Source organism: Triticum urartu, unplaced genomic scaffold, assembly GCF_003073215.2.
Source record: "Triticum urartu cultivar G1812 unplaced genomic scaffold, Tu2.1 TuUngrouped_contig_6487, whole genome shotgun sequence".
Lineage (NCBI taxonomy): Eukaryota > Viridiplantae > Streptophyta > Magnoliopsida > Poales > Poaceae > Triticum > Triticum urartu.
Window position 1 is genome coordinate 1 of NW_024117252.1, and position 11,317 is coordinate 11,317.

The window sequence follows — 11,317 nt, forward strand, 5'->3', positions numbered from 1 at the left end:
GTGCATCTCGGACTAGGGATATCGCTACGGCCGCGACGGAGGTCATTACTCTGACTTTGACTACGACGGCCTTGGAGATCGTTACAACGGCAGTTCTGGCAATAGCTACGGTTATTTGTTCATCGCATAGGTGTGTGGTGCTTGGTATCGTTTCATGTAATAGTAGTTGGCAATTGCTGTTTGGATCTATATATTGTTACGTAGTATTATTATATCTTGTCAGAAAGAATTAAACTATTAGTTATATCAAGTGTGTTGCTGAACTCTTGAACTTATTTGCTACTTCTCCGTTGCTATGAAATCCTATGTGACAGTTTGATACTTCCTTTCTTACACGTATAGCACTTACTTCCTCCGCTTAAGAATTAGTCTAGATATATACATCCGTTTAAGCATCAACTAATTCAAGATGGAGAGAATAATATATAACCCAAGTCCCAACTAATAGAAGACTAGCATAGCCTAAGCGCGCGGCGCCCATTGCTCATAGAAGCGCCCATCATTAAATTAGATGTTGGCAATATTGAAGGATTTATATAAGGTTTAAGTATATTTTTCGTCCTCGAACTATTTCGAAAGTTTAAAAATCGTCCCTCAACTTTAAACTGGATAGTTTTCGTCCGTCATGCCGCTTCGAGCGGTTTTAGTACGTGGTGAGCAGTACTCGGTGAATAGTAAAATAAAAAAATATAGCAAAAAAAAAATCTGAAATTTTACAGCATCGAAGATACTCTGGTGCGCAAGACCTGAACTTATTTTTTTCGATTTTACTGTTCACCGAGTTACTGTTCGCCACGTACTAAAACCGTTCGAAGCGGCATGAGGGACGAAAACTATCCAGTTTGATAGTTGAAGGGACAAAAATTATCCGGTTTGAAGTTGAAGGACGATTTCTAAACTCTCGGAAGAGTTCGAGGACGAAAAATATACTTATCCCTTTATATAAAGGTAATGGTCGCTGCGCCCCTGTGGATTTTTGTTATATGAAGAGAAACTAGTGTTGTTGTTGTTGTTGTAGAAAATAAAGTTAGCCAAAACTCAACGGCTGGCTTCATAACATCTCACCAGATTCAGATTTAGCAAACGCGTGGATATAGGATTTTCTTTTGATCCCAGTCAAAATACCCAGTGACAGTACATGTGAAGCATGCATTGTGCCACATGCCACCATCCAAGGCATATGCTAAGATTTTTAACATGAAATGAAAACGACAGTCAACCAGACAAAACTGTCACCTTATCAGATTTTTTTTACCAAACTACAGTTTGATACTTCCTTTCTTACACGTATAGCACTTACTTCCTCCGCTTAAGAATTAGTCTAGATATATACATCCGTTTAAGCATCAACTAATTCAAGATGGAGAGAATAATATATAACCCAAGTCCCAACTAATAGAAGACTAGCATAGCCTAAGCGCGCGGCGCCCATTGCTCATAGAAGCGCCCATCATTAAATTAGATGTTGGCAATATTGAAGGATTTATATAAGGTTTAAGTATATTTTTCGTCCTCGAACTATTTCGAAAGTTTAAAAATCGTCCCTCAACTTTAAACTGGATAGTTTTCGTCCGTCATGCCGCTTCGAGCGGTTTTAGTACGTGGTGAGCAGTACTCGGTGAATAGTAAAATAAAAAAATATAGCAAAAAAAAAATCTGAAATTTTACAGCATCGAAGATACTCTGGTGCGCAAGACCTGAACTTATTTTTTTCGATTTTACTGTTCACCGAGTTACTGTTCGCCACGTACTAAAACCGTTCGAAGCGGCATGAGGGACGAAAACTATCCAGTTTGATAGTTGAAGGGACAAAAATTATCCGGTTTGAAGTTGAAGGACGATTTCTAAACTCTCGGAAGAGTTCGAGGACGAAAAATATACTTATCCCTTTATATAAAGGTAATGGTCGCTGCGCCCCTGTGGATTTTTGTTATATGAAGAGAAACTAGTGTTGTTGTTGTTGTTGTAGAAAATAAAGTTAGCCAAAACTCAACGGCTGGCTTCATAACATCTCACCAGATTCAGATTTAGCAAACGCGTGGATATAGGATTTTCTTTTGATCCCAGTCAAAATACCCAGTGACAGTACATGTGAAGCATGCATTGTGCCACATGCCACCATCCAAGGCATATGCTAAGATTTTTAACATGAAATGAAAACGACAGTCAACCAGACAAAACTGTCACCTTATCAGATTTTTTTTACCAAACTATTTGCACAAGCACAGCATAACAAAAGAATAAATCAAATCGCTCAAAAAAAGAATATCAAATTCCAACTCAAAGAAGAAGAATAAATCAGATGGCACGCATGGGTATAAACAGTTGCTAGGCTTGGCTATTAAGCCTGACAGGTTTATCCAAACAAGTTGCTCTTTTAATTACACCATATAACAACATACCCACAGCACAGCGCCGAGTATAGGTAAAAACGAAAGGAAAAGGAAAAAAACCGAAAAGAAAAGTTCTAAGCAGAACATGTCCTTTCTGCAATGTATACATGATGCATATATTTTTGGCTCTACAGAGATATCTTCAACCATCTCATTTCTGGCACGACCGCTGCAAGGGATCCTGCTTCGAAGGACCGTTTGGAGAAACTTTCCCCAAAACATTCAAAGTCTTCATTCGTTGCAGCTCTTTACCTGCGTGATACAGTGTTAGTGCACGCAGGATGTAAGTTAATAAATAAAACAAATATGCAAGAACTGATCTTGGTAACATGTCAGCCCGATAAATACTTGACGAATTGGGCCATAATGAAAAGATGGCAAATGCATGACGCACAGATTCAAACAATTAATATCACTCAGGACTTGTAGTGTTGAGATTGCAGAAAACTACATTAAAACATAGATTTATCGATGTTGAAACATATTCAGGCAGAGTGTTCCATTATGGATCTCAAATGCCTACTTGCTTGGAATGCTGACACCATATACGGCTGATACACTAATACTGTAACTTCAGAGTTGTTTTATTTCATGCATAGTACAGGCCATGATGAGGTGTTCCAGCCGTCATGCAATATAGTGCGCACATTGCACTCAAAAAGATACCGTGCATAAGATGCTACCCATACCAACAAGGTTACCACAGTATCAAGCTACTGAGATTTTGCAGCATAAATATGCAACATGATAAGACAGTCCAATATGACGGCTGAAATATAAGCTTCAAGAATGATAAGAAAGCAAAATAAGGCAAGTGAAGTATCACCTTCCTCCACTAGGAGGTGTATTGCCCTTTTCTCCAGCTCAATCGCATGCATGCTTCGACCGGCTGCTGAGAGTGACCTAAGCACTGTAATTAGGAGGAAGAAGTCAAATACCCTGTGAGAAAAATCGATTTACAAATAACTAATGTTGCTACCCAAAATTTCTTACTTCGCATATAACCCTCCTGGGGTGACCGATCACAGTTCTCCAAATATGTCTGTAATCGATCATATCTCTCACTCCAGTAAGAATTTTGGTTGCCTGATCTACGGATATCACCTTGAACGGTGGTACTAGGAGCGATAGGTGGCTCGTTAGCAGAAGCAATCGGCAGCTCATTTATCTTTGGTACAGTTTCTGCATGTGTTTCTTCGGGAGATTTAGATGGCTCTAGCCCTCCAGATTCAGTCATTTCAGATGAGACTAGACCTGCAGATTCAGCAATAGTAGGTGCCACTTCTGGCTTATTGACCTGATCATGTTGTACCATTTGCGGTTCCTCCTGCTCTTTTATCATAGGTTCAGCAACAGGAGGTGCCACTTCTGGCTTATTGACCTGATCATGTTGTACCATTTGCAGTTCCTCCTGCTCTGTTATCCTAGGTTCAGCAACAGGAGGTGCCACTTCTGGCTTATTGACTTGATCTGGTTGTACCATTTGCCGTTTCTCCTGCTCTTCTATGCAAGGTTCAGAGATAGGAGGTGCCACTTCTGGCTTATTGATCTGATCATGTTGTACAGTTTGCTGTTCCTCCTGCTCTTTTATTCCGATTTCAGCAATAGGAGGTGCCATTTCTGGCTTATCGACCTGATCATGTTGCACCATTTGCTGTTCATCCTGACCTTTTATTCCAGGTTCAGGAATATGTGCCATTTCTGACTTATTGACCTGATCATGTTGCACCGTTTGCTGCTCATCCAGCCCTTTTATCCCAGATTCAGCAATAGGAGGTGCCAATTCTGGCTTATTCACCTGATCATGTTGCACCGTTTCCTGTTCATACTGCTCTTTAATTCCAGATTCAGAAATAGAAGGTGCCACTTCTGGCTTATTCACTTGCACCGTCTTCTGTTCATCCTGCTCTTTTATTCCAGATTCAGAAATAAGAGGTGCCACTTCTGACTTATTCACTTGCACCGTTTGCTGTTCATCCTGCTCTTTTATTCCAGATTCAGCAATAGGAGGTGCCACTTCTGGCTTACTGACTTGATCACATTGCACCAGTTGCTGATCCTCTTGCTCTTCTATTTTTTCTCCTACATTACCCTTCAACTCTTTAGAAGAGCTCACTTTACTATGTTCAGTTTTCACTTTCTGTTCCTCCTGCTCCTCTGTTTTCTTGCTTCCACTACCCTTCAACTCTTGAGAAGGGTTCACTCTACTATGTTCAGTTTCCATTTTTTGTATTTCCTGCCCTTTTGTTTTCTCACTTCCACTACCCTTCATCTCTTGAGAAGGGTTCACTTTACTATGTTCAGTTTTCACTTTCCGTTCCTCCTGCTCCTTTGTTTTCTCGCTTCCACTACCCTTCAACTCCTGAGAAGGGTTCACTTTACTATGTTCCGTTTCCATTCTCTGTATCCCCTGCTCTTTTGTTATCTCACTTCGACTACCCTTCAACTCTTGAGAGCAACTCACTTTGCTATGTTCAGTTTCCACATTTCGCTGTTCCTCCTGCTGCTTTGTTTTGTCCTTGCCAATAACCTTCATCTCCGGAGACGAGTTCACTTTATTATGTTCAGTTTCCACCTTTCGCCGCACATAAACATTATGATAAACAGGGCTTGAAGGAGCATCAGTATGCAGCCGTTTTGTGCCCACAGCCTTTAAAGGTTCTTCAGCAGCACCTTTATCCTTTGGCGGCAGAGAAGTGCCTTGAGACATATTTATGATGTTTGTACCTTTGTTTAGCAGCTCACGCGATGCTGCTGTTTTCACCGAGAATGCTAATTGCTTGTCGCTAGATGGCATGACTCCTCCAATACTTCTCTACATTATACTTATCAGTTATCAATGTTGACGAAACCTGCAACACATGAAATGATTTCCATCAATAAGATGAACATGGACCACAAAAGATAATTGGGAGAAAAAACCAACTGTTCAAATAATGGCAGGAAAGAATAACACTTCAAGGTGACAGTTCAGTGATGTAGCGTTCATGGTTCAGAATTCAGACTTTTGTCTCTAGTTTGTTGCGGGTTCATAAAACTGAGGGCTCTTTGATTGGGGCTTTAATTTTTTTTAAATGTGATAATGCTGGATGGCTACATAGAACAACATTTTAATAATTGTTCAAAAGGAACATATACATTGCAACAGTATGCAGCAAATATTTAAGCATTAAAAAGTGATAGACTAACATAGCATCTAATACATCAATTGCATGGTTTAGTTTAACCAAATTCCAGACAAGGTCATTGTAGTAAAGAACGGGTGAAAGGCATTTACAAACCCGTTTCATTAAGAAACACAATAGGCACAAGAGAAACAGGGCAACAAGTGACCATGGTGTCAGCACGTGAAAAGGAGCAACACATAAGACATATACTAAACCCTGCTCATCATGGAGGTTCAGCTCGTACAACCTGGGGTGGTAACCCTGTCTCCACAGCTCCACCTCTATTTTGATACCATCCCCTATATAGTTAGAATACCATGGCTCTCATCTTGGAACAACCTGCTGTTTCTCGCTAGACCCTGCTTCCGACATTGACCATACATGTAGCACCAGTGGTAGTCAAACTCCTGGCCTTTCTCTGGGATTCACTTGTGCCTTTCTATCAACCAGGTGACAGTCCACTAGGGAGTCGTCCATGAATGCAATGCTGCAAACGTGGCCCAGACCACTGTAGGACGAGCAGCCAGAGCTGCCAAGACCCATGGGCAGCTCATGAATAGATGCCCAGCTCACTCCAGCGCTTGTGAGAAAAGAGGACAGGTAAAATGGCTAGGGAGGCTGTGGTGCTCACACCTATCAGCTGCCCAGCAGCGATGCTCAAGCAAGCCAAAGTAAAAACCAGCCCTCTAGCAGAACCCTAGCTTTAGCAGATGCTACCCTGATTTTGCAATTTTCCTCAAGAGAGAACTATGGGAAAAGCTTGCTGTTTAAGAAAAGAAATATAAAGAACTACTCCCTCTGCTCACAAATATAAGATGTTTTATCATTTTTCTGAATAATGTATCTAGACACTTTATAGCGTGTTTGTTCATTCATTTTAGTCCGTATGTAGTCCATATTGAAATATGCAAAACATCTTGTTTTTGTGAACAGAGGGAGTAGATATTCTTGTTGCAAACTAGCATAATTTGTATAAACCCTGACTTAATTCTCTACTGTTGAAAGAAGAAAAATATTGAGATGTTTGACCTGTGTAGTGAACTAAAAAAACAACAAACCATCATATAAGAGTAACTTTCAAATCAAAACCAGACTGAATAATCCATGGTTTAAAATGGAGACTAAACTGACAGGCAGTACTACCGTGACAATAAACATATAATATTGGTAACACAGAAAAGCTAGAACCACATCTAATAATATCCATCTGCAAAATTGCAACTATACGAACATGAAATCATGGGCAGGGGCCGATCTAGAGCTAAACCTACCCTGATGCACCACTTTTCCATGGCTTAAAAATTTCAAACAACAATGTACTGATTTACTGAATAATGGTGCATTTCATGGAATTGTGAAAGACAATGTATTGTACTAAAAAAATCAAATGAAAACCAAAATGATTGATATAATGGTGAAACAAAGGATAAAAATGATAACATTTCCAAAGTGATAAAAGAGAACGTGTTAGCTGAAAAGGCAATGCATGCATATCTCACTTGGATTAGCTTTTGAAACGACGGCTCATTCGTTATTCCACGTATAATGATGAAGTATCTTCCATATTATGAAGTTTCAGTAAGATGTCACATTAAAAATGAAACTTTGACGGTTAACTTTTTTTATCATACTTTGTTACTTGTTAGTGCAAGTAGCTAGAAATCATGCTCACACAAAGAACTTTCAAATAGGGTATGGTAGTATGAAACCACCTTAGTGTCGTTAAACACATATGCTATTGGACTTGTTACTGGACAAACATCAATAAGATTTTGGAACCCGCAGGTGGCAGAAATCAACAGAGAGAGTACAATCAAATACTCCCTCTGTAAAAAGAAATATAAGACATTTCAGATCACTACTTTAGTGATCAATACAAGACGTTTCAGATCACTACTTTAGGGAGTAGGACATTACTGAATGAATGCACAATCATACTGCAATCACATTGTTTAGACAGTAATCAAAAGACAAAAGGAACACAGATATATCCAGATAGAATCTAGTTCACATGTCCTGTTAGATAACTTCTATGTATAAACGTTTTTTGATTCAAACAGCATAGAAGATCAATCTCTTTAGCACAAGGAACTTGAGAAGATAGACTTCTGGTAAGTAAAAGCAGAGCCAGCAAGATCTAGCAAAGTAATCTCATCAAAACAAACAATGTATCAAATATTAGATCTAGTCAAAATGAACAACCATATTTGTATATCTAGTGCAGACTGCAGTAAACCATGAAAAAATAATCACAATGAGTTTATTCACAATAAATATTAAGTCTTTTTGTCTCATTTTGTTTATGTTGAAATGGCATCTTGTATGATTTTCAAGTATGAATCATAGCAACTTATAAGCCAGCATGAGAGAATAGTAACATCAGCAATTTTTACAATGATATCATGAAGATCTTTTCATGATATCCCAAACTAAGTGAAACAGAAACATAAATTCTTTATGCACAATTAATACATGTACTATGATCAAGTGGCGCTATAAGCAGAAAATCCCCATCTTTATTTTTCTTAATGACCTACGGCAACTGCTACTTAAAATAGCATCTATCCACATGCACAAACAATTAAATCAGATAATCAAAGGGGAAACCACACTAACGCAGACTACTACCCTATAATGGTTGGATAATAAAATGGAGATAAGCGGGAAATCTTGTCTGTTTGAAACTAAACTTACAATATCTGATGCCATATCCCTTATGGCAGCTATCACCTAAAGTGGCATCTCGTTCACATTGACAAACAATTAAGGGAATCATAACTTCAGCAATTATTTACCACGAGCCAAGCTATCCTTTATATCTCCTAGTGACAGCAGAACTAGTAATACAAAATTTAGGTCTTCAGTCTTCTCATGATCTTTTTCTTGGATTTATGGTAATTTCACGACACCCTTGAACTAAGCAAAACACAAAATAACTGCTGTCAAAACATAAGTTCTTTATGCACAATTAATTACAACATCTACTATGATCAAGTAGCGTTATAAGCAGCAGATCCCCATCTTTATTTTTCTTAATGACACATGGCAGCTGCCACCTAAAATAGCATACGTACACTTTCACGACCAATTAAGTCAGACAAACAAAGGTGGAACTACACGGATGCAGATTATTACACTATAATGGCTGGATATCAAAATGGAGATAGGCCGGAAATACCACCTAAAACTAAACTTACCATATGTCATGCCGTATCTCGTGCACATTCAGAAACAATTAAGTCGGACGATCAGAGGGCGGAAACACCAATTAAGCACGACTGAATTGCTGAATGGACACTGGCATGGATCACAAGGTGCTTTAACAACCCCCTTCCTAGTTCGGAGGGGATTAAATCTGGAATTAACACAGCATGCCTGCCTCCCCACTTTTACTTACTTCCATATACTACCAGCATCAAGGATTTGGTTCTAGGCAACAATCGTAAAATATAATAAAGCCCAGCAGTAACGTCAACTGGCACTTGGAGTAACCACAGTATGTGTACGCACTGAACAAAACATAACCAAAAGCAGAGAATTGCCATCCATCCAATTGCATACTTTGCTATCCTTTATCACCTAGTGACAGCAAAAGCTGTAAAGCACCAAATGCAGTACTAGTGCTACAAAATTTGAGGTCTTCAGTCTTCTCACGATCTTTTTCTTGGAGTTAAGGTAATTTCATGAGATCCTTGAACTAAAGCAAAACACCAAATAACTGTTGTCAAAACATAAGTTCTTTATGCATGATTAATTACAACTACTATGATCAAGTGGCGTTATAAGCAGCAGATCCCCATCTTTATTTTTCTTAATGACATACGGCAGATGCTTCCCAAAATAGCATACGTACACATTCACAATCAATCAAGTCAGACAAGCAAAGGGGAATCACACTGATGCAGATTATTACACTATAATGGTTGGATATTAAAATGGAGATAGGCGGGAAATAGTGCCTAAAACTAAACTTATACCATATCTCATCCCACATCCCTTATGGCAGCCACCACCTAAAATGGCATCACATTGACAATTTAGGGCGGATTAAGGGCATCTTGTTGACAATTAAGGGCATCTCATCCCACATCCACACAGATGCAGATTATTACACTATACGTTCACATTCAGAAACAATTAAGTCGGACGATCAGAGGGCGGAAACACCAGCAATTAAGTCACGACTGAATTGCCAAATGGACACTGGCATGGATCACACGGTGCTTTAACAAACCCCTTCCGAGCTCACAGGGGATTAAATCTGGAATTAACACAGCATGCCTGCCTCCCCACATTTACTCACTTCCATATACTACCACCATCAAGGATTCGGTTCTATGCAACAATAGTAAATAAAATACAATGAAGCCCGGCAGTAATGTCAACTGGCACTTGGGGTAACCCCAGTGTGTGCGCGCACTGAACAAAACCTAACCAAGAGCAGAGCAATTGCTATCCATCCGATTGCACACTTTGGTATCCAACGGAAGCAGAGGAAATGGACGGTGCTAGCCCGTCGGCACGCCGGAGGGGGCAGGGCTCCCCGGGGATCACCCGTTCGTGCTACCCAACGCGGAGATTCCGCCGCTTCCCCTCAAAACGGGCGCACGCAATTTCCAGCGGAACCGCGGCAAAACCGATCGGCGGGAAACCGAATGCGGTGGCGGGGGGAAGGCGGGACGTGGGCGCGGGGGCGCGGGAGGAGGACTCACCCGAGATCGGCGGTGCCGGTGCCGGTTGCGCCGCTGGGATTGGCGTCGGGTAAAGAGGGAGGGAGAGAAGCAGATGCGGTGGTGATGTTGATCCGCGGGCAGGGAATCCAACGGAAAACTGTGGGGCGGTGCTGGCCGTACGATCGGGCTGATCCGTGGATCGACGGTGGAGGGGGCTTCAGCGGGTTGTTCTATGGGAGGGGGAATGTGGCGTGGAAGGAGGGGGGCGATTTGATGGCATGCCTTGTTTGGAATTGCGGTTACACTTGTTGACTATGCTCATTTAGTGAGTATATATTTATATATTTATTGCTTGGATTGCGGTTACACTAATTAACGCGCGAGCGGATAGGTACACGTTTTCGCCCTCGGGTGTAGACAGGACGGCGAGAGACAACGGGGAATAGAGGAGGGATCTGGACGTCGCGTTTCAACATTGTTTATGGACCCTCATAACCAGGGAATGTTAGCTCGGAGATGCCAATTACGAACGATTTTGATGGCAATTTGTGCTGGCCGAGCATGGCAGATTTAGTCGGCGATGATGGCAACTTTGGTCCAGTTCTGTTTTTTCGCCTATAAACTGCCGTGCGTGCGGACTAAAACTAATTGTCATCCTTATCCTTATGATGATATAGATTGCCATGAAAGGACATTCACAATCGCCATTCCTCCCAACGAACGTTACCTGAATAGCATTATCGTTGCTTATTATCTGCCGAAGCGGTGGCGAGCAGCGACACCCACGTCGTCGAGTAGGAGGGCGAGGAAAGAAAGGCGGCATTGTGCTCGGCCGCGACAACGACGGCCCGCGGCTAGCAACCCGATGTCGGACAGCGGTGATGTGCACCGGCAACGGCGACGCCAAGACCAGCGTTGTCGAACGGGGAAGAGGAGGGGGGACCACGGGGCGGGGAGAGAAGGGGGCGAAGGGGTCAAACGCGTTGACAGATGTAGCGGGCGCTCGGTCTGAGCGAGACGGTCGTCGTTGGTGGGCTATTGTGTGCGTGTACACATTCGATACGACGACGCGTACGATACGATA

General features: G+C 41.3%; 1 protein-coding gene across 1 annotated transcript; it reads right to left on the reverse strand.

Moving 5' to 3' along the window:
- Window positions 1-2,285: 2,285 nt before the first annotated feature.
- LOC125530682 (golgin subfamily A member 6-like protein 22) lies at window positions 2,286-10,311 on the reverse strand. Its single transcript, XM_048695077.1, has 4 exons — window positions 10,273-10,311; window positions 3,387-5,245; window positions 3,220-3,303; window positions 2,286-2,645 (listed from the first exon to the last, which is right to left on the reverse strand). Exons 2-4 carry the CDS (start codon window positions 5,188-5,190, stop codon window positions 2,545-2,547), a joined length of 1,989 nt encoding a protein of 662 aa, XP_048551034.1. The 5' UTR covers window positions 5,191-5,245; window positions 10,273-10,311; the 3' UTR covers window positions 2,286-2,544.
- Window positions 10,312-11,317: the final 1,006 nt, after the last annotated feature.

Excerpts from the sequence above, each read along its gene's own strand:
- LOC125530682 (XM_048695077.1), bottom strand. The coding sequence starts at position 5,190 with ATGCCATCTAGCGACAAGCAATTAGCATTCTCGGTGAAAACAGCAGCA. Across the intron at positions 3,304-3,386 it reads CCAGGAGGGTTATATGCGAA|TGCTTAGGTCACTCTCAGCA; the intron begins GTAAGAAATTTT and ends TCCTAATTACAG. Across the intron at positions 2,646-3,219 it reads ACACCTCCTAGTGGAGGAAG|GTAAAGAGCTGCAACGAATG; the intron begins GTGATACTTCAC and ends TGTATCACGCAG.